The sequence below is a fragment of the Antedon mediterranea genome, chromosome 5 (assembly GCF_964355755.1).
Source record: "Antedon mediterranea chromosome 5, ecAntMedi1.1, whole genome shotgun sequence".
Classification (NCBI taxonomy): Eukaryota; Metazoa; Echinodermata; class Crinoidea; order Comatulida; family Antedonidae; genus Antedon; species Antedon mediterranea.
In genome coordinates this window covers 19542551-19567980 of record NC_092674.1, presented here as the reverse complement: position 1 = coordinate 19567980, position 25430 = coordinate 19542551, and the positions used below count along the sequence as shown (strand labels likewise).

Here is a 25430-nt window from a genome sequence, read left to right as displayed (position 1 = left end):
AACAAAATTTAATTCAAAACAGACTTAGAATGTTCTCAATAACATTATGGGTAGACAAAACAATAAACACATATCATCATTTTTTTAAATAAATGATATACATATATCTGATTCTCAAATTATTGCTGATAACTTTAATAAATACTTTGTCAACATTGGTCCTGAATACCTGCGTAAAATTCCTCAATCTGATATTACTTTTAATTATTTTATAAATAACATAAAATCACCCGTTAGCTCTCTGTTTTTTTAACCAACTGATAAAGATGAAGTACTCACTATATTCAGAAATCTGAAATCTGGTGCTAGCAGCGGTTTCGATGACATTAAACCAGATACAGGTATTATTAAATCTGTTGGGTAATTAATAGCATCTCCACTTGTTCATATTTTTAATTTATCACTAGCTACCGGTATTGTCCCGGAGAAGCTGAAAATTGCCAAGATAATTCCCGTCTTTAAACATGGTGAGACTGATAAATTTAGCAATTATAGGCCCATCTCGGTACTGCCCGTTTTCTCCTAAGTTTTAGAACGCATAATTCATAAAAGACTCTATAATTATTTTTCTCGATTTAATTTATTGCAAGAAAACCAATTTGGTTTCCGCCCAAACATGTCTACTGAAATGGCTGTTCTACAAGCATATGGTAAAATAATCTCTGAATTAGATAAGAAAAAGCATGTTCTTGGGATATTTCTGGACCTTTCAAAGGCCTTTGACACCGTTAATCACGACATTCTCCTGTCTAAACTACAGCATTATGGTATACGTGGTGTTGCCTTTGATTGGTTCAGAAGTTACCTGGCGGATAGAAAGCAATATATCTCTTTAATTATCATAGTTCTTCTTCTTTAAACATTTGTTGTGGTGTTCCACAGGGCTCAATTTTAGGCCCGCTACTCTTTATTATTTACATTAACGATTTAGCAAACATCTGTAAACACTCCAATCTTATTTTATATGCTGATGACACTAACCTTTTAATTTCAGATAATGTTTTAAACCGTCTAGTTGATAATGTTAATTCCGATCTCTCGACTATCTCGAGTTGGTTTAAAGCAAATAAGTTATCGCTTAATGCTAATAAAACTAATTATATGATTTTAAAGAACAGATATAGTAACCGTGTTTACAATGACATCTCTCGTGTATCTAGTTGTAAATTTCTTGGTGTAATAATGGACGAATGCTTAACCTGGAATCAACATACAATCCATATTGCAAACTTAATTTCAAGATATTCTGGTATTCTTTTTAGGCTAAAACCAATTTTACATGTCAATGTTCTAACATCCTTATACAAGACTCTAGTTCTTCCTCAAATTCAAAACTGCAGCTTGATTTAGGCTGACCACAATAACTGTCGCCTTGAAACTGTTTATCGCAAACAAAAGCGCATAATGCGTTTATGCACAAATTCTCAATTCCTTGAGCATTCACCACCATTATTGCTAGTCTTAACAACTTAACTGTGTATGAAATTCATAAGTTATCAAAAGGTGTTTTCATGTACAAATTTAAGAATAATTTATTACCAGCTAACTTTTTTAATTATTTTGTTAGAGTAAACTCAGCTCATAATTATGGCATCAGGTCCTTTGATACTTATCGTCCTTATAATTTTGTTACCGATATGGGTAGAAACACTATCAGAGGACATGGTCCAATTTTATGGAACAGTATTGATGCTTCTATTCGTAATTCATCATCTGTCAAAGTATTTAAAAAGTTGTATAAAAATAATTTGCTCTTAACTTATCAATGAGTGTTACAAATATGTTTACATTTACATTGTTCTTTTGCTTTTTTTGGTTTTATCGCACTATCTTTGAGTTCATATGCCAACATGTTTAGCTAGTATTGTCTCGTCCTGTGCTTCAATTATGTTTGTATCATGTATTAATTATTTTGTTAAGGTGACCAAATACTTTGCTCTTTTTTGGTCATCCTTCCATTTTTTGCATATATTTATTACACTTGTTTATATTGGAAAATAAAAACTGAAACTGAAATCATTGTTGACAATGTGGAACTCTTCTTCTTTCTAACTCATCTCCAGAATACGTTCTCATCATATCATTCATAATATCAGCTGATAGTTTACAATTAATCACAGAAAGTGTAAGCAGCTCTGGTGACTTACTCAAAAACCTACCTAGTAGGCAGCCATCAATGTCACTGATGTCATTATTGCCAAAATAAAGTTCTTGTAAAACTAATGCATCTTATTTTTTGCATACTACTCGGATCATTTCATTCATTATGTTACCTGATAAATTGCAATCATTCATGGAAAGTTTAATCAGCTTAGGAGATTTACTCAAAAACTTACCCAACAGAGAACCATCAGTTTTACTGATATAATTATTGTCAATTACAAACACTTGTAAATCCAACTCATTCACTGCATACACACTGATCATTTTATTCATTATGTCACCTGATAGTCTACAGGTGGGCATGTACAGTTCAAGCAGCTTAGGACACTTACTCAAGAATCTTCCCAGTAAAGTACCATCAATGCCACTGATATCATTATTGGCAATATTAAGCTCTTGCAATTCTAGCTCATTCCCTGCATACTCATGAATCATTTTATTTATTACGTTACCTGTTAGTTTACAATCCGGCATATATAGTTTAAGCAGCTTAGGGGAATTATTCAGAAAAGCACACAGTAAAGTACCATCAATGCCACTGATGGCATTATACCCAATTGAAAGCACTTGCAATTCTAATTCACTTCCTGCAAACACACTAATCATTTATTTCATCACGTTACCTGGTAGTTTACAATTAGGCATATACAGTTTAAGCAGTTTAGAAGATTTACTCAAAAACGTACTCAGTAGATTACCATCAACATTACTGATGTCATTATTTGCAAGATAAAGTACTTGTAACTTACGTCCTGCATATTCTGTCATCATGTTATTCATAACAGTACCTGATAGATTACAGTAATTTATGGACAATTTAAACAATTTCGGTGACTTATTCAGAAAAGAACCAAGTAAAGTACCATCGATTTTACTCATATCATTATTGGCAATGTTAAGCTCTTGTAATTGTAACTCATTTCCTGCATACGCTCTGATAGTCTCATTCATTATGTATAATTTACAATTATGCATGTCAAATTCAAGCAACTTGTGCGACTTACTGAGGAAAGCACCTAGTAAATTACCATCAATTTCACTGATTGCATTATTCCCAATGTCAAGCTCTTGTAATTCTAAATTTTCTGCTGCATGCTTTCTCATAACTTCATTCATTACGTCGCTTGAAAGTTTACAATCATTCATATAAAGTTTACCCAGCTTAGGAGACTTACTCAAGAAAGTACCAAGTTGAATACCATTGATTTCACTGATATCATTACTTCCAATATCAAGCTCTTGTAATTCAAACTTACCTCCTGCACATACCTTGATTATCATGTTTTCAATTGCATCACTTAAGAGTTTACAGTCATGCATAGACAGTGTAAGCAGCTTTTGAGACTTACTAAAAAAAAAACCAGTAAATTACCATCAATGCCACTTATGTCATTATTGCCAATATAGAACTCTTGTAATTGTAATTCATTTTCTGCAAATACTCTCATCATATCATTCAGTACGTCACCTGATAGTTTACAATCGGACATGGAAAGTGCAAGAAGCTTAGGAGACTTACTTAAAAACTTTCCAAGTAGAGTACCATTGATCTGACTAATATCATTATTATCAATTACAAGCGCTTGTAATTTTAACCCATTCTCTGCATAATCTCTCATCATGGTATTTATAACGTCACCCGAAAGTTTGCAATTACGCATATAAAGTTTAAGCAGCTTAGGCGACTTACTCATGAACGCACTCAGTACGGTAGAGTACCATCAATGTTGCTAAAATCATTGCCATTGATATTGAGAAGTCTTAATTCCAATATGTTAGTAATACAACTCGTATCATACATGGTCATCAATTCTGTCACCATATCATTCATCACGTTGCCTGACAGTTTGCAATTACACATTTCAAACATTTGCAATTGAGGACTGATATTAAACATATTACATAGTAAAGTACCATCAAGGTTGATAAGTTCATTATCACTGATTTTGAAACTGTATAATCCTAGATCACCACCTCTTTCACCACACTCTCTAATCATTTCCTTCAGTTCCACTCCTGATATACTGCAATTACTTACATCAAGTCGCTAGAAAGGTATGCAATGTGTGCAAGAACGTTTCCTTTACAATCAGATGATAATGTATTACAAAAATTGCTCAAATCAAGCCTATTCAGATTCATGCTATAAAATTGCCTTATAAGACTTGCAAAATCATCACTCAAAGGAACATTTGGATTAAAGTAGGAAATAACCTTTCTTAGTGAGTCAGGTACAGCAGTGTGTTGGTTTAATTCCTCGCTTATCATGTTTAGGGTCATATTCATTTGAGGCAGATATTGATGTTTAACGCAGTTCAGGTAAATACCTAAAGAGCGGCATGTTGATAACTTATCTGTAATCAAATGTTTTAAGATTTTACCAGCATCAACACCAAGATAACCAACTGCAAAACTATTTGGCATCTCAAAATTCTCAATTTCTCTTACGTCCTTCCACTCATTTTCCTTCAATTGTTCAAGTAATTGTCTCACGTATGCAGGACATTCAGTGGTGACACCTTCACACATCTTGTATAAGTAAAATCCGACCAATGATTCTCCTATCAACCTGTGTCGTGGTATGTACATCTCCCCCTCAGTGTTAGATCTTAAAGTTGAAGGTTTTTTAGAAACAAAACCAACATTTAGTGCGATTTGATACTCTAGCTCTGCTTTCATTTCGTCTTTATATATTGCAAGCTCATTACATTTCAGGGAATTAAACATATATTTCCCTAAACAAAATCATAGCATTTATATACGTCATGGGAACGTTTTCAAACTTATCAATCGTTTTTTCTTCATTTTGTTTCTTATAAAACTTTCTTATCAACCTCCAATTCCAACCTAAGGGATTTTCCTAATCCAGGATTATCAAAATACTGAAAGTAATGGTCAATATAATTCCCAATACTCTCTTGATTAAATCCATCGACTCTCACATGTACATCACACCTTATTTTGAAACCATCTATGTTTTCTGATCGCGATGTAAGTAGCACAACACTTTTCCTTAAGGTTTTCTTTCCAAACAGATCACACAAGCACCGATTTTTTAAGCTTAATTCATCTAATCTATCTATTAAAAAAACAATTTGACCATCATGCTCTCTTATGAACTTCCTAACCAATTTCATGGGATCTTCTATGAGATCTGTCACATCACTTAATTCTTCTATACCCAATTGTTTTTCAATCAGATCAAAGATACCTTTATCTTTTTCTAAATCTCTTAAATACAAGACAAATACAATTTTAACTTCAGATGCACTTGGATTTTCAATGGTTGTACTGTATGCTAAGTACTTTAATAACGTCGTTTTACCAGCCACCAGTTATAAGCACTCTACGTGGACGTGGCGACTGCATAATATCTAACAATACTAGTAATGTTGTTGGCTTGCTCTCTTTTGTTTTTATATTTTCTTCAAGTACGTTCAGGTCAGTGAAGATTTCTTGAATGTTGAAACATGATGCTGTGTATCCATTATTGACGGTGTAAATGTCTTGTCATCCTGGAACATTGCTCGTTGTCTTTCAAGCAACTACTTTCCTATTTCTAAAAGAACAACAGTAAACGAGTGATAGTAAGTGATGAAATTAATGTCTTTTAGTGTCAATTCAGGGTCAATTGTTTTTCTTTTGCTTGGAATAATTATTTTTGTTAATATAACCAATTGAATTGCCTTAATATAACACCCTAAAACTAATTATTTTCTTACAAAATATATAGGCCTACATCGTAAATTGTATTCCTATTCAGAAGTATAATTGAAATAGCTTTCATTTTAAAGCCAATCAGTTAGGAATGAGAGAAAATATTCAACAAAATTATTTCTTGTTCGTATTGTACGGCAACCATTGACACGATCAAGTTAAAATTATAGCTAGAGTCACACATTTCAAAACATGTTGAATAAAAATATCTAAGGTGCTTATGAAATAAGCTTTTTTTCTGTTTTGTGTTTTTGTATGCAGTGAAAAAATTTAATAAATAAATAAAAATAAAAGATTGTTCTATAAATTACAAATTACATTTAAACAGATGGAATTGATTGACAACAACAAATGTGCACACATATTGATTGTGGTAAATCCGTAGATCAGATTATTATCTCTCATTCAAATATCGGAATAAGAAAGTAGCATTAAATAAGGGCCATACAATTCCTAATCTGAACCATAATCTTTTCTTTTGATTTCCTTCATTTCGTTTCCAAGGAAGTTTTATTACAAATATAAAATAATAAATGTTACAAGAAAACAATACTATACATACTTGCATTCCTTTCTGTTGGTGTGGCTAGCCTTTTCACTAATGTCTTTATTGTGTCTGGTGTTAACTTCTCGCTTTTCTCCAGTAGAAATATAGCATCCCAAATGTTTGTACATTCAAATTCTTCTAGTTTATACGAAATAGTGATAGCCTTTAACGCATTTGGTTCCGCTTGTTTCACAGCCCCGAACAGTTCCTTTCGATATGGAGATATGCTATTTTCAATTACGAGGTTCTCGGCTTCTTTCGGCCCTGTTAGTTTTGTAATTTCTAAAAGAAGGTTCACATCTTTAGATGCAATACGCCCAGAGCCACTAGTGCTGTCAAGTTTATTGAATAAAGTTAGTCCGACAGAATTTTTATCGGTAAGATCAGATATGCATAGATGTTCAAATAAACAAAATTTCAGGATTCTGTAGTTAGCACAAACATAATGCTCACCGAGTTTAAATTTCAAATCGTTAAACTTGTTTTCAATGTCTGCCATTTTTCTAAAGTATGTTTTTGAATTTTCTGCAAAATCAAAGTGAATGATTAACAGGTTTAACCACATCCATAAAGAAAGATTGTAGTATATATATCTGTTCCATTACTAGACACTCCATTATATGGAAGAATAAAAGAGCTACGCAGTAAATGTAATTTGATAGGAAGGCTTAGGGATTTAAAAATTAGGGAAATAAGGTAGAGTTAATAAATTATAAAAAAGTGTTTTGTTTTTTCTAGCTAACAGCTTACTTCGTCATGATAATTGTATTTAACTAGGCCTACTATGGAGTAGCTTTGGAAGATAGTTATGTTGTTAAGATGACGGTCGGAATCATTTGCAGCTGTTATATTAGCAACATACTGACGATGCCTACCTGTTAGCTAGACAAAAAGATCTTTAATAAGTTTTTTTTTCACTGGTGGTTTATAATTATGAATTCTACCTTATTACTAAACAAATGAAATTGTTTTCACACTTAAATTAATGATAACCCATTGGTAAAGTGACATTGTATTTAATTACGAAGCGTATTTATTCCAGTTAACGAGTAGGCCTAATATTATTTTATGCAATGTGGGTTAGTTAAGGTAGACCTATTATCACTTGAATTATATGAGAACATTTTCTAATTTTATATCGATAATATATCTCAATGGGCATAGTTTATGTTATTAGCGCATACATTTAATAAAATTCAACTACATTTTAAATTGTAACAGCACGACTGTTGATCTTCACTGATCTTGTGATGTCAAACGGAATGGAAAAAGTCATGTAAGTGCATGGTTGTAGTCATGTAAGTGCATGGTTGTAGTCATGTAAGTGCATGGTTGTAGTCATGTAAGTGCATGGTTGTAGTCATGTAAGTGCATGGTTGTAGTCATGTAAGTGCATGGTTGTATCATAAAACATAAATGGTACTCTCATTCTCCATCATCATCAGATGTACAATTAGTATTAAAAGCGGAAATAAAACATGATATAATTGAGAGATCGTGATCACATTAATCCTCAACGGAAAAAGACATTTGATTATGTAAATGTTAACATTTTAATATCATACTTACCTATTCTAGGCTAGATAGTGCGTAAGGTTCATTGTAATGATGAACTATGAAACAAATGACGAGCTGAAAAATGTAGGTGACACTAACTTCTAGTTGATAGTAGCATAGAGTAGTAGCTGATATAGTTGAATAGTGATGCCAACAAGGATTGTTCTATTTCAGCAGACTTGATTCATGTTGATCATCTAGGCCTATATACTTTTAGAACGTTGTGTTACAAGCTATTATGGTAAGTTTAAAAGTGCCAGGCAATGGTGGGGTTTTTTCAAGACTTGATTTCCAACGACAGTAAATTAGCTTTACGACGGCCCCTATACAAACATGATTGTTATCATGTGATGCATGTTGATGTAATGTTTTATCCAAAGCCGGGCCCGATGCGGATAAGAACTTTATGACGAGTCCAAACTATATACAATAATTGTGTTGTAATCGCATATATCAGTGGTTTTATTTGTATTACTCATCAATTTATTGTATCTATCGTTGGCAAAGATACTTATCAAGTAATACAATAACATATTGGGCATCAGTTCATTTGATTCAGACTGAAATTGCCTAGGAACTTGTTCACACTTTTTAACAATATTAATCTGAGATTGTATAATTAATTTTAAAAATCAATCATATAATAGATAATTTTTTTTTTCTTATTATTTTTATTTCCTTTTTTTCATTTTTTCTCTAGACGTACGTATAGACTGTATAATTTGCCATTTGTATCTATCCGCTTTACAATTGTACAGTATGTGGTATTATACACACCAGTATATATGCCTATATATATTTTACAAATTATTACTGTGCATTAATATAAAACACACAGCCACCTGTAACACACACAGTAGTCAGGTGGCTTAACAACACATTTTGAGGAAATCGTTACATGGTGGACAAAAGCGCCAAATTTGGCAAGGAGCTTCGTTGGGACCTACCAATTGATTTTTGCCTAGCCACTCTGGTCTAAATATATTTTTCAAGATGGCGGCCAAAATCCAAAATGGCCGCCAATAAATTTAAAATCACATTTAATTTGTTGCAGAAGTCACATAATTATAGGCAAATAAAATATCAAAACATAAGTATTCATGGTCATTGAAACATATTTTAGACATGTTCAATGAAATGGGTCATTCGTTGTTAAGATAGTGGCCAAAATCCAACATAGCTGCCAGTAGCCTAAACTGGAATATCATTCTGGTTGCAGAAATCGCATATAGCAGTAGTTTTATTTGTATTATTCATCAATTTATGGTATCTATCGTTGGCAAAGATACTTATCAAGTAAAATACAACAACATATTGGGCAAAGTTAATTTGATTCAGACTAAAATTGCCTATGAACTTGTTCACACTTTTTAACAATATCAATCTGAGATTGTATAATTAATTTTAAAAATCAATCATAATAGATAATGTTTTTTTTCCTTTTCTTCTTATTTTTATTACCTTTTTTTCTTCTCTAGACGTATAGACTCTATATTCGATATACACTGTACATTGTAGTGTAGTTGTAATCGCATTATATCAGTGTAGTTCTTGAGTATTGTATTGTATAAAGTAAATTTTACTCTATACACTTTTTTTTTTCGTTTATTGAATAATAAATTAGTAGAGGGTTTCTCCTTCATTGTCTTTATGTACAACTTGAAAAAAAAAAAAAACAATTTTAATTATTTGTTAAAGTAATCTTTCACATACAAACCCCATCTGGCTTCCTGAGATCCCATTTCATCATTTTATTTATTTGTTAAACATTGTACATATCATGGTTAAGTTTCACATTATGATTTATAAACTTGTATTTGTAGACTTTGATCATGGAGCTATAAAATTTTATAGCTCCATGCTTTGATTGTCTACTGTAACCCTAGACAATATTCAATATTACTCCTACTTGGAATTCAGATGTTTCTTACAGAAAGAGTTTATGGATTTGATTTTATTTTAAAATGTTGCTTTTGTGCATTGTTGTAATGTCTCTTAAAATCAAACAGTTAGGCCATGGAGGTACCTCCATGGTTAGGCCGCGCCCTACTAATGACTTTTTTGAATAATATGCAAGTCACTGAATTATGATTTCATATAACAGACACTCACTGTTCAGTGGCGAGTGACAGTGAGTGAATTTCACTAAACTAACTACAGTAAACGAATTACAGTATTCAAAATATCAAGTACACTTTTCTTTCCTCTCTTTTCGTAGGCGTCACTCGCACACAAGACTAAGCGGCAACATACACACAGAAGGCAGCAAGGGCATTCCATACTCATCTCAGCTCTCACACTTAAACTATGGGGGGGGGGGGGGGGCGTTTACGTTTCGTATACTGATCCAGCAGGGAGATGGATCCAGGGAGTTGATAATAGCAAAGAATATATCACAAGAATGAGTATTCCGCGATTTTTGCATGAGAAATTTGTAACAGAGAGCTCCAGAGAGTGATGCTCGCGGCGGTTGTATACATACTAAATAAGACTTGATTTAATAGATATTTATACATGTCACATTAAATAGAATTATGATAATATATTTCGCAATTGTAAACTATTTTATAATACATATTTATTAACAAACTAGTGTACATTCACTTTTACAGACAATTATTTACTAACATGCTAAATTAGTTCACAAAAAAGGCCTAACATCACAGCAACACCAAAATCAACGAATCGTTACTCAGCACGGCCTATTCTTTACCATGCGGCCGCGTACTACTCTACGCTCGATAAATTAAGTATTGTTTTTATGATATAAATTAGTATAAAATACATGTTATTAATAGGATAAAATGTTAAATGTCATTAACGTTTATTTGTTTTACCAGAAACAAGTTAAATATAGGAATATTATTAAACTATCCTTCGTGAAAACGCGTAAACACCAACACGCCCGGTCACGCTATCGTAGCGCCCGGTTGATAAAGCGAACTGTTTATACGGTGTCTGATCATTTCGTGCAGTTTTTACTAAATAAATTGCATAAAACGAACAATTAAATATCCAAATAGCATTTAACATGATGTTGGCATGTAGTTGATAACATTTGTTATCATGAAAATACTACCGGTGGTCCAGCCTTTGATTAGTGAAAAACCGTCACAAAAAGTTGTATACATCCCAGATACATCCTCACTTATGGCGGCGCCCTACCACATGGACAATATTACTGTTACAGGGAAAATCGCGGATTACTAATTCTTGTGATATAATTATATTCTTTGATAATAGTTAATACTATAGGTACTGATGATGACACAAGAACTTTTATAAAAAGTGGCAAGTCTATCTATCTGTATTTTATTTTATGCCTACTACTAACTAGTACTAACTACCCGTAGTAGGCTACTACTAGGCCTAGGCCTAGGCTAGGCCCAGGGCCTCCCCTAGCCTAGCCTGACCTCTTGGGCTTGGCCTACCTAGGCTAGCCCCTAGGCCTAGCCTAGAGGATAGGCTCTAGGCTACACAGTACTAGCCTAGGCCCCTACTAGCCTAGTCTAGGGCCTAGTATTAATTAACCTACCCGGCTAGCCTAGTAGGGACTAGCCTAGTTAGGCCTACTACTTCAATCTACGCGGGGTTACACAAAGTTACAGTGCATTTCGGCCGCCGGTTATGGATCGCCCAACTGCATGAAACGCCACAAAGGACAAAATAATATGTTGTTTATTTCGGCCGACAGGTATGGATTTTTTTCTACTGGATGATACTCTCTAGGTGAAGCATATTTTTATTTAAAAATGTAGACTACTGTAAATGTACAAACATGTTTGCTGGTTACAATAAAAGTGTGACGCTTCAGCAAAGCCTAGTTCTATGCCATTCAGTTTGCTGCCTGTCTGTAATATTAGTACTAATAATAATTATCTAAGCCTATAGACAAACCATAACTTGTATTTTGTAACAAAAAATAATCAATATATGCATATTGATAATAAATATTTAGTCAACTTAGTTCCATACAATTTTGATAGAAAGCTAAATGGATATGCGGCAAATGAAATGCAAAACACTAGACATGACTAAAATAAAGAGTAATTAAAACAGATCTTGGTCGATTTTTTTTATCATATTTTTAACAGGACTAACTAGTACTAACTGTATATCATCCAACAGACTGTCCAGATGGGTGTTCACGGACTGTGGCAACTTTTAAAACCTACAGGGAAACCTGTAACGCTTGAATCATTGGAAGGAAAGGTGTTGGCTGTCGGTATCCTTTTAAAATTGTATTAAAAGTTGTTAAGTGAAAGACAGTTTAGAAATGAAATAGATAAAGTACAGTTTCATTTCATTTCATTTATTTATTCGACCAACAAAACATATATACAATGTACAAAGATGAAATTGGTCAGGGACTGCTAAAGTATATGATTACTGTAACTACAAGAGTCAGCAGTTTCGAATGATGTGACACACAATTAACAATTTACACAACCTCACAGATTCACTTGAGCATGACACAGTTATTGCATTTTTTTAGACCCATTATTCGTACAATTTTTGATGTTTTGTTAAAATAATGCATAATTTATATTACTTTAAAATCATTAAACCAGGTCATTCCTTCTCTTAAAAATGTACGTTTTATGGTAAATTATGATAAAAAGAGAGAAACAATGTACTACCTCAGTAGCTCGCTAAGTAGCGAACCTGTGCACTTGCATGTTCGCGACGTTAACAGTCCCGCGTATGTTTTTCTGGTTGGTTGCTATCCTCGCTCACTATAGTATTTAATTTACATACAATTAAGATACAGTAAGACTGCTTTTGCTTATTCGATATTATTCTTCACGAGTAGACTAATTTGTTTTCGTATCGCCATAAAACAATATTGTAGGAGGTATAATGAGCAGACCATTACTAGGGTGTTCCTTTATGCATGAGAGGACGATATTTCAAATAATCTAAAGCATTTACACACGGGTTGGTAGTTTGGACTGTAAATACATGCAACCCATGTCATTCCCGGCCTAAAGAATCAGGTGTGAAAAGGAAATGTATCTAGACACGACACAGGTTTGTTATAAGCTCGGCGTTGTAAAGGGTATTACACCAACTTGGCAGTAAAAAACTGTTATATGAAGACAGATCAGATGTTACTCTTAAGGCCAATACAGACAAGCTTTAACGATAATAAAAAAATAGAATCTATGTTATTCATTATGACCATTTACATGTAACGCAGATACTGTAGATACAGATTCTACGTAGGACAAGCTATGTGGTTTTCCTCTTACCGATACCACTTGTCTGTGTAAATTGGCCTTTATTTATATTAAAAAGAATAATTTTGTAAGTTGCACAGGCATATTTTTTTTAAAAAGCGATGGCATCTAAGGAATGTCCTACCCTCTCCATTTCCAACATCTGCCATTGTATTGCATCTATTGACTGCATTGCTATTCAAGTCCTTATTTAGTCATTAGATATCAGCATTTGGTTACATCAAGCTGTACGAGGTATGAGGGATTCTGAAGGCAATTTGGTGAATAATGCTCACCTTGTCACATTAGTTCATCGTATCTGCAAGCTTCTCTATTTCAGAATTAAACCCATCTTTGTATTTGATGGCAGCGTTCCAGAGCTTAAGCGACGTACAATGGTTAGTAAGTGTATTTTGCTTGTTGCAATTTATAGTTTATCATATAAGATATAATAATTATCCTTCATAATCAAGTATTTAACCAAAATACAGTAAAATTAAATACAGTGGAACTTCTGGCTCCAGGAAAAGCTTTCACTTCAGATTCAGATGGCTTCTAAAATTGTCCAGCTTATAATATTCTTTATATTTCATTAAACATGTTTCAATATTTATTTCTCTTGGAGGATGTGCTTGATTGGTGTTATTAAAGTCATTACAAGTTATGATTATTATAATTGAATTAATTTTTGATTATGATTCTTATTCTGTATACATAGGCAGGAAGAAGAAAGAGAAAGGAATTAGCAATAAATAAAACAGGCCAAGCTTCAGAACAGATTCTCAAGAACTATATGAAGGTCCATGCTGTCGATACATATCTAGGCAAAAAAAAAAGGTTAGCAATTGCAGAGTACACTATAAAGAATATTTTATTTTGCTAAATTGTTAATATATATTCAGACAAACGATACTGTTTATGATGTGAAGCACATGGCATGGGCTAAACATATTCTTATGAAAAGGACAATATAACTGGCACTGGGTCTGCTGATGAAGAGGAATGGCCACTATCCTCACTTAACTTCACTATGATTAAAACAATCAAAGATTTTATTCTGTATAATATTGTACGGTTAAAGAAAGGCTGCATTCTTAACATGGAAGAGCTAAACTGTTGCCATCAAAGCCTGAAAATATAGTTTTTGTTTTTGCTTGAGAATGTGAATACAAAAAGTGTCTTTTTCATACAACTTGTTTGCTTTGTTTTTTATGAAATTGAATAGTTGTGTGTGTTTCTATTTTATTTTGTATTTTTCATTTCACAGTATAAAAAAAACAAAAATGCCTAGAGTTGACAGAAAAGCAGCTAGTGCACAGGACATGTACAACCTGCCACCACTACCTGATGCTTCAGATGATAGTTTCAAGTAGGTCATTAGGATGTTATTTGTAGGTTTATCTCAATATGTGTTTGCATGCGAATAAACACTAGTATGTTTGTGGTAAAGGATGTGTTTCCAAACAAAAGGGAATAAAGTTGTGCAGAAGATGGTTGTAGCATTACGACCAAAATGCCAAAACACCTAACTTTTTTCCTTTTTTAGAAACACTAAACAAAACTGCAAACAATTCAAAACTTTACTACTGTAGTTCCATCTCATGAGTTGGTTTATGTTGGGCAGATAGTTATTTTGATTGATTTGTTGTTGGCTTGGGTAGTTGATTCATTGACATTGGACTATATTAACAATTGGTTTTTTCCAATGATAAATGCTTATACTTTTACTAAAAGTGCACTATAGATTTATGAATATCATAACAGTGACAATGCCCTACACCCTAAAGCTAGGAACAAATGTATTGCATTATTGAAAAAATGAACATTTAGTAGCGACGCTGAATAGCAGATCTAACATACTTTGTGATGCCAGGGCAATTATATATTTTTAAATGCCTTTTAAATAAATACAGTATGTGTCGTCATCAATGTTAAATTTATCAGAGATTTTGAAGATGACATCTGGGATGAACACCAACAACAGATGTCAAGGTTTAGTGATCAAGACATTGACAATTTTGACATAAATTCAGAAGACTTTAAGGCCCTTCCTCCAGAAATACAGCATGAAATAATCGAGGAGTATCTAGAAAAAAACAAGCATAATTCATGGGCTAAGAAAAGTACACTACCAAAGGTTAGTCAAAACAGTTAAATACTGTAGTAAATATCTATATTAGATTGTGATTAAGATATTCCTTCGGTGTAAATACAAACATTTCAAATTCAATACGGCTATTTATACTACCATTATAGAATACTACCATTTATTCAATATTGAATGATTACAACAGCCCTTTTAAACAAGGTTGAAGAAATGTGCCCATTCAATCTATAATTTTTATGCCTTAGAATGAGTTTACATTGAACATATTCTCTAAAATGTACAGTACTACTGTGATAACACCAAAGAAAGTGAAATCATAAACAACTCTGTTTACACCATTAAGTTATTATGTTGCAAGATTCAACACAAACCGGTTTATAAAACGAGCCACCATGGAAACGGCCACAACATTAGCCAGTCAAAAAACACCAGTTTGAAGCTGTGGCTATTACTCTGTCACATACTACTACACCTATTTGCATTTGAATTAAATTTTATTTTATTGATGAGCTCTGATTTATATGATTTTATTTATTATTATTTATATGATTTTATTTATTATTATTTATATGATGGCTCTATACTAATAAATATTTTAAATAGATATAGGCCATTTCGAGAGGTCGCCCTGTTCACATTGCTTCACTATTGCCTATTGCCTATAATAAATAATTGGTGAACAATGCATTTATGCATTATATTCATCTATTCATCAAACAGGTCCTGCGACTAAAAATGGCAGAGCCTCTACAATATAATTAAACATCCTTTTTTCTTTTCTCTGTGTATTTTTTTTTTATTTGAAATACAGGAGGCGAATGAATTTTCAGATTTTCAGCTGAACAAACTATTAAATAAGAACAAACTCAATCGAAAGCTTGAAGATATACGTGATGAGATGAGTAGGAAGAGTTCTGGAGAAATTGCTTCCATTCTTGATGTAGAAACAAAAAGTGTAGAAGCACGAAGAGTTGTGTCTGAAGACACCCAACACTATATTTTAGTAAAGACCCAAAAACAAAAGAATGCTGAACAAAATCTTGGAGATGAAGCAAAACCATCTGGCAGCAAAGACATTTTGCAAGTTGAAAATCTTGCTGAAAGCTCTAAGTCTTTATGGAATAATAAGACTATTGGTGTTTTAGAAGAGAAGGAATCAAAACGTCCAATAACAGCAAATGATCTTGAAATAGCAATGCAGGCAGTCTTTGACAACCAGAAAGCAAAGATGGCACAGAAGCAAGCAAGAAACGATCAGCCTTTAGAAGAAGTGACATCAAATGATGCAAGGTTAAACAAGCATGACATTATTGTAAACGAGAATAGTTCTACATCTTCAGCTTATAAGGATCTGGTTCTATCAGAAACACAAGACAAAAAGAGGGATCATGTTAAGGATGGCAAATATATTCAAGTAATAACTCAACAACATTTACAGTTAGATATTCAAACCAAATCCGTGGCAAATAGAAGTCTGCTATCAGATGCTACCATATCTGTGGCAGACGAGAGTCAATTGTTAGAAACTAGCATTGCAAACACTCAAAATGTGGAAATTGTTTGTCTGAAAAATAATAGTACAAAACAAGAGAAAGATATTGATGAAGTCAGTGATTATAAAGATAGTACAAGTATAAACCAAACAGATTGTGATAAGATTTTGAATGATGATAGGCTGGTGAAGAACCAGGAAATTCAAAAGACACCCACAGAAGAAGAATTAGAAAGCGGAAGAAAAAATGTATTAACTAATGAAATGGATAAAGAAAGTGACTCTGAAGGTATAGTATTTTTACCGTTTCTTTGATCCTTACGAGTGTAGGCATTCATTTTATTTTCAATTACTGTAAGTATTTTGTAATTTTTTCTTCTGTATGTACCTTTTAGATGACTTTATTGAAGTCTCATTTGATCCAACCCAAATAAGAGGTAATGATGAACTTTTTCCTGCTGAAATCTTTATGGAAACTAATCCTGGTGTACCAGTTACGGATGATATGCATAATTATGAAGTGCAGGATAAAGATGAGATACAGCACAAAATCAACACAAAAAATAGGTGAAAATGAAAGCAAAACTTGTGTCATTTTATACTCCATGTGCTGCCAATATTAACAAGTTTAAAAAAATATTTTAAAATGTTTAGGCTTTGTTGAGTTATTTCAAGAAGAACGCACAATCTGACAAAAATATGCATCCTAATATGGAAATTCTGACAATTTGATCAAATTACCCGATCCATGAATTTTTTTGGTGTAGGAGACGACAGTGAAATATTATTGTTCTAGATTAATCATTGTCACAGATCTCAAATTTGACTTGTTTGTGATATTGTTCTTCAAATGTTGATAAAGTTTTTTATTGCCAATACTGAAAAAAAACTGTAATGGTAAAATTAATCTTAATTGAATTATGTGTTTTTTTTTTCACCAAGAAAACAATCAATTACACTACAACGTAAAGAAGAACAATTTATGGAATCTATATCTAAAGATAAAGAAAAGTCTATAAAAGAGTGGACAGATATGAATACTGTGAGTTACAATCCACTTACAACAGTCTAGTATTATTTTGATTATATTGTTTGTGATTAGTTCAACAATATTAGCCTACTTAACCTACAGAAGTAACATGTTTAGTTAACCACAACATACAAAGCTTAAAAAAACTTAGGATATATAGTGTTTGTAATTCCATGCCACCTCTCAACTATTTTATCTAATTTTGTAAGAACTGATACAATATTGGTTTAAACAAATAATTTCACTGTGTTCACTATCTGGGAGGCGACACTGATTTGCTATGATATCCTTATATTTTAGAAGAATGTTAGTGAAATGAAAAATGCTCTTGAGGAAGAAAGAGCAACATTGAAAAGTGAGCAGCAACGTCAGCAAAGAATTGGGGCATCAATTACTGATCAAATGTATGCTGAAAGTAAGGTAAATCCATCGTCAACCAACAATGTTTGGTTTTGGGAGATCTGAATGACTAATGCATGGGCATTGATTTAGTTAAATAGATTTTACTACTGAATGTCTTGTGAATTTCAGGGAAGGCTGATTGTATTGAAATCTTAACACAAAAAAAACAACAAAATTATACATCTTGTTTAGGTCTTTAGTTGTCTTCATCCATTGTTATGGTATTGACAAAAGTGATACATACAGTAATATATATTCATGTCATGCTCAAGGTGCTCATGTGCACTTTTAATAATTAAATAAAAGTCTCCTATAAGGGTCATTTCATATAATGTACAGCTACAGTATGTATACTGTATGCAGTGTGAACTAGTATCACCATGGTAACTTTTACTTAGCTCCAAATATGTTCTATGTTTTTTATATGTAGACAGGCAATTAGTGTACAAAACCTATGATTAACAGACCTAGTCCAGGAAGACTTTTTGTAATGTAATGTGTAAACATACATGTCACAAAGCAGCCTTGTTTAACTCGCTCACTTTTAAAATACAATTGATTATTTTTAAAGAACTTGAAATTTATTTTGTTATTTTGAATTTAATACAACCCCATTATACCAAATAACTAATTTTATGATTAATTAATTATATTTCAGGAATTACTTGAGCTTTTTGGTATTCCATATATTACAAGCCCTCAAGAGGCAGAAGCGCAATGTGCTTTTCTTGACCTTTGTGACCAAACACATGGATCCATTACAGATGATAGTGACGTCTGGCTCTTTGGCGGTCGTAAAGTTTATAAAAACTTTTTTACCAAGGATAAAGAAGTTGAGTTGTATGAAAGCTGTAACTTTGAAAATCAATTATGTGAGTAATGTAATGAATATCGGGAAAAACATTTTCTAAGCTTATAAGTGAAATGTAACAATGTTAATTGTTATACCTCAAATACTGCTCAGCTGTGATGTGTAATAAAAAAAATGTAGATCACAATTTGTATATGATGTGTATAAGCAAATGTATTCGATGGAAATGTTTAAACGTATAGACATTTTAAAAGCATTCTCTAACATATGGAAAAACATATCTCCAGTTTTTGGATATGTTATAGCTTACATGCAAAATTATATAAATTTGGTATAAAAACACATAACCTAAAAATGGTGGCCATGGTTAAATTCAAAGTCAAAAGGTTTGTTAGAAAAAAATTAGCATATGTTCTATCTATCAAAATATCTAATTTCCTATTCATATGATACCTTATTTGCTAAAATTAAACCATAAATATGGAAAATATGGATGTTTGAAATATTTGAGTTTATAAAATAATTTATTTTATTGCCTGAAAACTCAGGATTTGCAGTAGTCCATATCTCGCGAACCGATAGCCAACTAAGCTAACATTTAGAATTCTGACGTTTTAGCTTAATGGCTCTTTTGTGTACCAAATTTAAGCAAAACCCATGACGTGACGATAGAAGTCATTGGTTGAATTAAGTAATGGTCCTGCTATCTCTTTATCATTTTTATCCACAAGGACATCACAGATAAAAGAGATAGGTAAATTGTAACTCAATACAATTTTATTAATTTAATATAAGATTTTAAAATTTTTATTATTCCTAAATTGAAATTAAATTAAGACATTAAAAGTAAAACTGAAATATATAACTCTTTGTAGCTAATATAAATTAAATTAAGACATTAAAAGTAAAACTGAAATATATAACTCTTTGTAGCTAATATAAATTAAATTAAGACATAGTAAAACTGAACGATATAACTCTTTGTAGCTAATATAAATTAAATTAAGACATAGTAAAACTGAAATATATAACTCTTTGTAGCTAATATAAATTAAATTTAAGCAAAAAATACTTTATAATCTACTGTACTATTATTTTTCATATTCATCAAGTTCTTGATCGAATAAAAATGATTAATATGGGTCTTCTACTTGGCTGTGACTATACTGATGGTTTAGATGGTGTTGGTTGTATCACAGCTATGGAAATACTTAGTGAGTTCCCTGGTAAAGGTATTGATGGCTTAAGAGACTTCAGGTAAGTTGCTCATTTACAGCTGTAGGGACATCATAGCAGGAAGTGGTCGCGGTCAATACCTTAATAGGCCATGGAAAACACATTATTATATTCTCATCAGCTGCCAACGTACAATATACAGGCCTGTATTTTTTAATAATAACTTTGTATTACAAAGCTTATTGTTAATGTAACATTATGTGTTGATACTGTACAATCACATTTAATTATTAGGTTATTGTTTTTATTGAAACTGAAAAAAAATAATTATATGTTTTGCCCTACTCTGACGTAATTTGTACTTTATACTAAGTACATTTGAGAATACTTGCTAAAAAAATCGCAAGTAGTTCTCGGGTGGGTCTCGAACCCACGACCTCCAGATCACTAGCCTGCCGTTCATAGCTCTAGACCACCGAGCTTGCCAGGCTTAGTGATCTAGAGGTCGTGGGTTGGAGTCCCACGCAAGAACTACTTGCGAATTTTTTCGCAAGTATTCTCAAATGCACTTAGTATAAAGTACAAATTACGTCAGAATAGGGCAAAATATCAAATTACTCAACTCCCTGACGCAAAAACTACAATTACAATCTTGAAAAAAAATAGTAATTTTTTTACTTTATACATAATGCACAAATTATGGTTTCACTGACTTCATATACATTAATATTAATATTTCTAGAGCTTGGTGGGATGCCAATTCTGGTAATCTAAATCCTCCTGTAGAAACCAAGATCAAATCACAGCTGCGCAAGCTAGATCTTCCATCCACATTTCCACAAGAAGAAGTCTTGAAGGCATTCATGAATCCACTGGTTGATGAGTCGACAGAGGAATTCTCTTGGGGAATGCCAGATCTAGATTCAATTCGAGGATATCCTTTTCTCATTTTTTTGCAGCAAAAATATATAATACAAATTGCAAATTTATAAATGTTAGTGACGTGACAAACAATTAATTAATTGTGTTCAAGAATATTTTGACTGTTTTTATACAAAGATAAATGTTGCAGTTTCTACAATAAGTAGGTTTTCGTCGTGAGGTGTATTATTTACAAAATCCGTCCATTTTGTATTGTGTCAAAGCTTTACTTATTCTGAAATCAGAACATTTCTTTAAAGATGCATTGTCCCTTGAAACACAAAAAAATGAAAAAAAAAATATTCTAAATTTAAATTGGCCATATCAAAGTAATATTAAAGTTATTCACTTTGTCAAAAATTCGAGCCAAAAACAACAAGTTTACGTAATTAACAGGTAAATTAATTTTATTACATTTCGTCTGGAAAATCGTCAAGAGCGAAAGTAAACAAAGATTTCAAACCATTAGTATGCATGATGCTAATTAGGATTGTTTACAACATCTTTAAAATAGCACAATGCTGTTTTATAGTTGGTTTTCTTTAATTTTCTGATTTCACATTTGCACTTGAACGTTTAAACTGGAACATAAAGAAAACTGATGAAAATGTTCTACCAGTTTTAAAAAAGATGAATGAGCAAAACGTAAGTTTTTAATTTCATTTGCACCATTTCTTTGTTCACTGTTCGTTTTAAATATAAAAATAATGTTTTTTATTGTTAGTGTCTGCTATACTAAGAACCATGTCAGATAAGTGGCTACTATTAATAAATAACATTATGTTTTAATATTGACACACCTCAAGACCAGTAGTGTAGCCTACATATTAAGCACTCACAACATTTTTCAATTGCTTTCTATAGTGGCCTAATTAAGCAATATATCTATAATTTTCGTAGGTTCAGCGGCAAATTACATCATACTTTGGAATAGTCGCACATCAAAATTCAGACATTCAAAGTAAACGGCTGAAACGAGTCTTGAAAAAATTTCAACCGACCACATCTTACAGTGATAGCGAAGAAAAGTCGGATAATCAACAAGGTAAAAAGAAGAAAAAGGCTCTAAAACAAAAAAGAAAATGTATAAAAGTCGATTCTGCAGATGATACTAAGAAGACTACAACAGAATCTGGAAACAAGCAAGATATTAAATGTAAACCTATTAAAAGAAGAAAAAAGGGTAAAAAGAATGTATTGTACAAAGAGGAAAGTGGCAGTGATGAAGCAAACACTGATGACAAATCAAAACAGACAAAGGGTCAAGTGGAAGGACCAAATTTATCAGAAAGTGGAAGCAGTTCGGATTAACATTTCCATCCAATTGAGACCTCAACATTTTAATAAAAAAATACATATAGATATAAAGTAAAACCCCCATTAGGGGAAACCTTCAGGACCCAACAAATTGTCTGTGAATTCCCCTTGTTTCGTAGGAAAGTGTCTCTTAAAGGCGAGTTTCAAAGGATGCCCCTTGTTTTGTAGCAAAGTGTCTCTTACAGGCGTGTTTCAAAGGAGTGGTTTTACTTTATATATATTATTAGACGGCAATAATATAATAATTAATTTATTATTTATATAATCAGGGAAGAGTGAAGTAATTTCACTCTTCCCTGATATAATATCATTTATATAATCAGGGAAGAGTGAAGTAATTTCACTCCTACCTGATATAATATTATTTATATAATCAGGGAAGAGTGAAGTAATTTCACTCTTCCCTGATATAATATTATTTATATAATCAGGGAAGAGTGAAGTAATTTCACTCTTCCCTGATATAATATTATTTATATAATCAGGGAAGAGTGAAGTAATTTCACTCTTCCCTGATATAATATCATTTATATAATCAGGGAAGAGTGAAGTAATTTCACTCTTCCCTGATATAATATCATTTATATAATCAGGGAAGAGTGAAGTAATTTCACTCTTCCCTGATATAATATTATTTATATAATCAGGGAAGAGTGAAGTAATTTCACTCTTCCCTGATATAATATTATTTATATAATCGGGGAAGAGTGAAGTAATTTCACTCTTCCCTGATATAATATTATTTATATAATCAGGGAAGAGTGAAGTAATTTCACTCTTCCCTGATATAATATCATTTATATAATCAGGGAAGAGTGAAGTAATTTCACTCTTCCCTGATATAATATCATTTATATAATCAGGGAAGAGTGAAGTAATTTCACTCTTCCCTGATATAATATCATTTATATAATCGGGGAAGAGTGAAGTAATTTCACTCTTCCCTGATATAATATCATTTATATAATCGGGGAAGAGTGAAATTCTTCTTGAAATAATATAGTAACGATTTGGATAATGTCTTGTATTATAGAAATGTGATTCATGTTTGCTATCAAATAGTTCAATGAATTAATTATTTGTATAATGACCCATGTGATTCTCAGGGAAATATTCATAAACAAAAACATTTTATAAAATTCAATTCTTCTGTTTTTCTTTACATGTATTTCAATGTATGTAGGATTTTAAAACGCGAGCTATTTTATAAACAAAAATTCTTCATTTATGAGTTTGAATAATAAGGAATACTTACTTAATCCGCTTCACACTTTGCCTTGCATAGTACAGGGCATGGTCAGACACAGTTGGATGGTGAGAATATTTCATGAGTTAATCAATTGACTGCTTTTTAACGAAAGGCGCAGGATAGAGCCGCTTCTTAAGACACTGAAAATTAATATATTATCTTTTTTACCTTTTTTTCATCCATGGTGTCATTGGAAAAAGAAATTGTGAGCACTTAAATGACTCGGTAAATAAAATAAATAATATCAGCTACTCATTCTTACACTACAATATCAGAAGTATTAACAAACACTAAAAAAAACACTAAATTAATTACTTATCTAAACAGCATTAAACAGTCATTCACTGTAATTGGCATATCAAAAACATGGCTCAAAGAAACATCACCTAGGACATATTTACCAAACTACGACTTCCATGCTCTAGACAGGGAGAATCGAAAAGGAGGCGGTGTTGGCTTATATGTCTCAAATATATATAAATAAATGAATGTATGTTTATTGAGATAATCGAAAAAAAAGGTGCACAAATGTAATTGTTGGTATTGTCTACAATCCACCAGATATAAAAATAGATATGTTTAATGATTCATTTGATGATGTCCTCACTGTTATTGATAAAGAAGGTAAACCATGTTATATCATGGGAGATTTTAATCTTAATCTGCTCATGTACTGATGTAAATGATGTTATTTATCCATCTATATCTAGACCAACTAGAATACATAATAAGTCAGTAACATTAATTGACAACATATTTTCAAATACAATTTCCGAAAAGATCTTCTCTGGTATAGGCCTGCTAATCTCCGACCATTTACCAGTATATCAAATAACTCACTCCGCTTCTTCTTACTACGTAAATACGTACATGTACAAAGGCAATTCAGTCTCATGTGACACATACACAGTTAACAATAGAAATATTATGAAACTAAATAATAACTTGTTAAGTGCAGAGTGACTTGGAGTATATGAAATCCTGATGTCGCTTATAATGCCTTTCTGGACAATTTTAAGTTCCTATAATTATTATAATAAAAACCTTAATAAACTATAAAATCATCCAAAAAGTCCTGGGCCGCTAAGGCCTAATAAAAATGAAAATCTTTTCAATCACACAAATGGCAATATTAAAAAAACATGTAATGTAATAAATAATGTCATTGATCCGAGTAAAGGTAAATAAAGTTCCATCTTCGTTTACATACAATAATGAAACTATACAATACATTGTTGCGAAAGTGATGTAAATCACATGAATGCGTAGTTGACCACTTAACTAATATAATACTACGGTGGTACACATAATAATACAGTTTAAATAAGCAATAAATCATATATTATCTAAAATAAGAAAATATTTAATAAAAACTGAAGTATAACCTGTCAGATGTATTAGGGCTACTTAGTATCGTACTAAGTTGACACCACTCTAGTGTATAGTATAACATTTGTTAATTGTACACTTCTTTTAACATGCCCATTACGCACTATATCAATAAAGTTATTTCTAGAGGGTGGTGACGCATTTTTTTCCCTTTTATTTATATAGTACATTTAATTTTTTTTTTTTAAGATACAGTACGGAAAGTCATTAGAGACCTAAGGACCGGAGTGGACGAGGATGAGGATTTAATTGTTATAAACACTATGTTTAACAAGGCCAACAGCCATTAAGTCGCGTGCTACAATGCATAGGGATACCGGACCGACAGACCGA

The 25430-nt window shown here is 32.1% G+C and overlaps 1 protein-coding gene across 3 annotated transcripts; it reads left to right on the top strand.

Annotated features, from left to right (window-relative positions):
• Nucleotides 1-10345: 10345 nt before the first annotated feature.
• Nucleotides 10346-23564, top strand: LOC140049354 (DNA excision repair protein ERCC-5 homolog). Of its 3 annotated transcripts, XM_072094225.1 has the most exons (16): nucleotides 10346-10366; nucleotides 11240-11275; nucleotides 12113-12209; nucleotides 13426-13601; nucleotides 13922-14040; nucleotides 14471-14572; nucleotides 15148-15340; nucleotides 16122-17091; nucleotides 17198-17369; nucleotides 17745-17844; nucleotides 18133-18252; nucleotides 18893-19106; nucleotides 20158-20302; nucleotides 20964-21157; nucleotides 21705-21787; nucleotides 22043-23564. In XM_072094225.1, exons 3-16 carry the CDS (start codon nucleotides 12122-12124, stop codon nucleotides 22451-22453), a joined length of 3087 nt encoding a protein of 1028 aa, XP_071950326.1. In that variant the 5' UTR covers nucleotides 10346-10366; nucleotides 11240-11275; nucleotides 12113-12121; the 3' UTR covers nucleotides 22454-23564. The 3 variants fall into 3 exon arrangements, with proteins under 3 accessions (XP_071950326.1, XP_071950327.1, XP_071950328.1); XM_072094226.1 differs by lacking the exons at nucleotides 10346-10366; nucleotides 11240-11275 and having other exon boundaries at nucleotides 11915-12209; XM_072094227.1 differs by lacking the exons at nucleotides 10346-10366; nucleotides 11240-11275; nucleotides 12113-12209; nucleotides 13426-13601 and having other exon boundaries at nucleotides 13978-14039; nucleotides 14469-14572.
• The last annotated feature ends 1866 nt before the right edge of the window (nucleotides 23565-25430 follow it).

Bases quoted from the DNA above. Each gene is read 5' to 3' on its own strand.
- LOC140049354 (XM_072094225.1), top strand. From the start codon at position 12,122: ATGGGTGTTCACGGACTGTGGCAACTTTTAAAACCTACAGGGAAACCT. The intron at 12,210-13,425 runs GTATCCTTTTAA...TTTAGTCATTAG, and splicing joins AGGAAAGGTGTTGGCTGTCG to ATATCAGCATTTGGTTACAT. The intron at 21,158-21,704 runs ATCCTTTTCTCA...CTGATTTCACAT, and splicing joins TCTAGATTCAATTCGAGGAT to TTGCACTTGAACGTTTAAAC.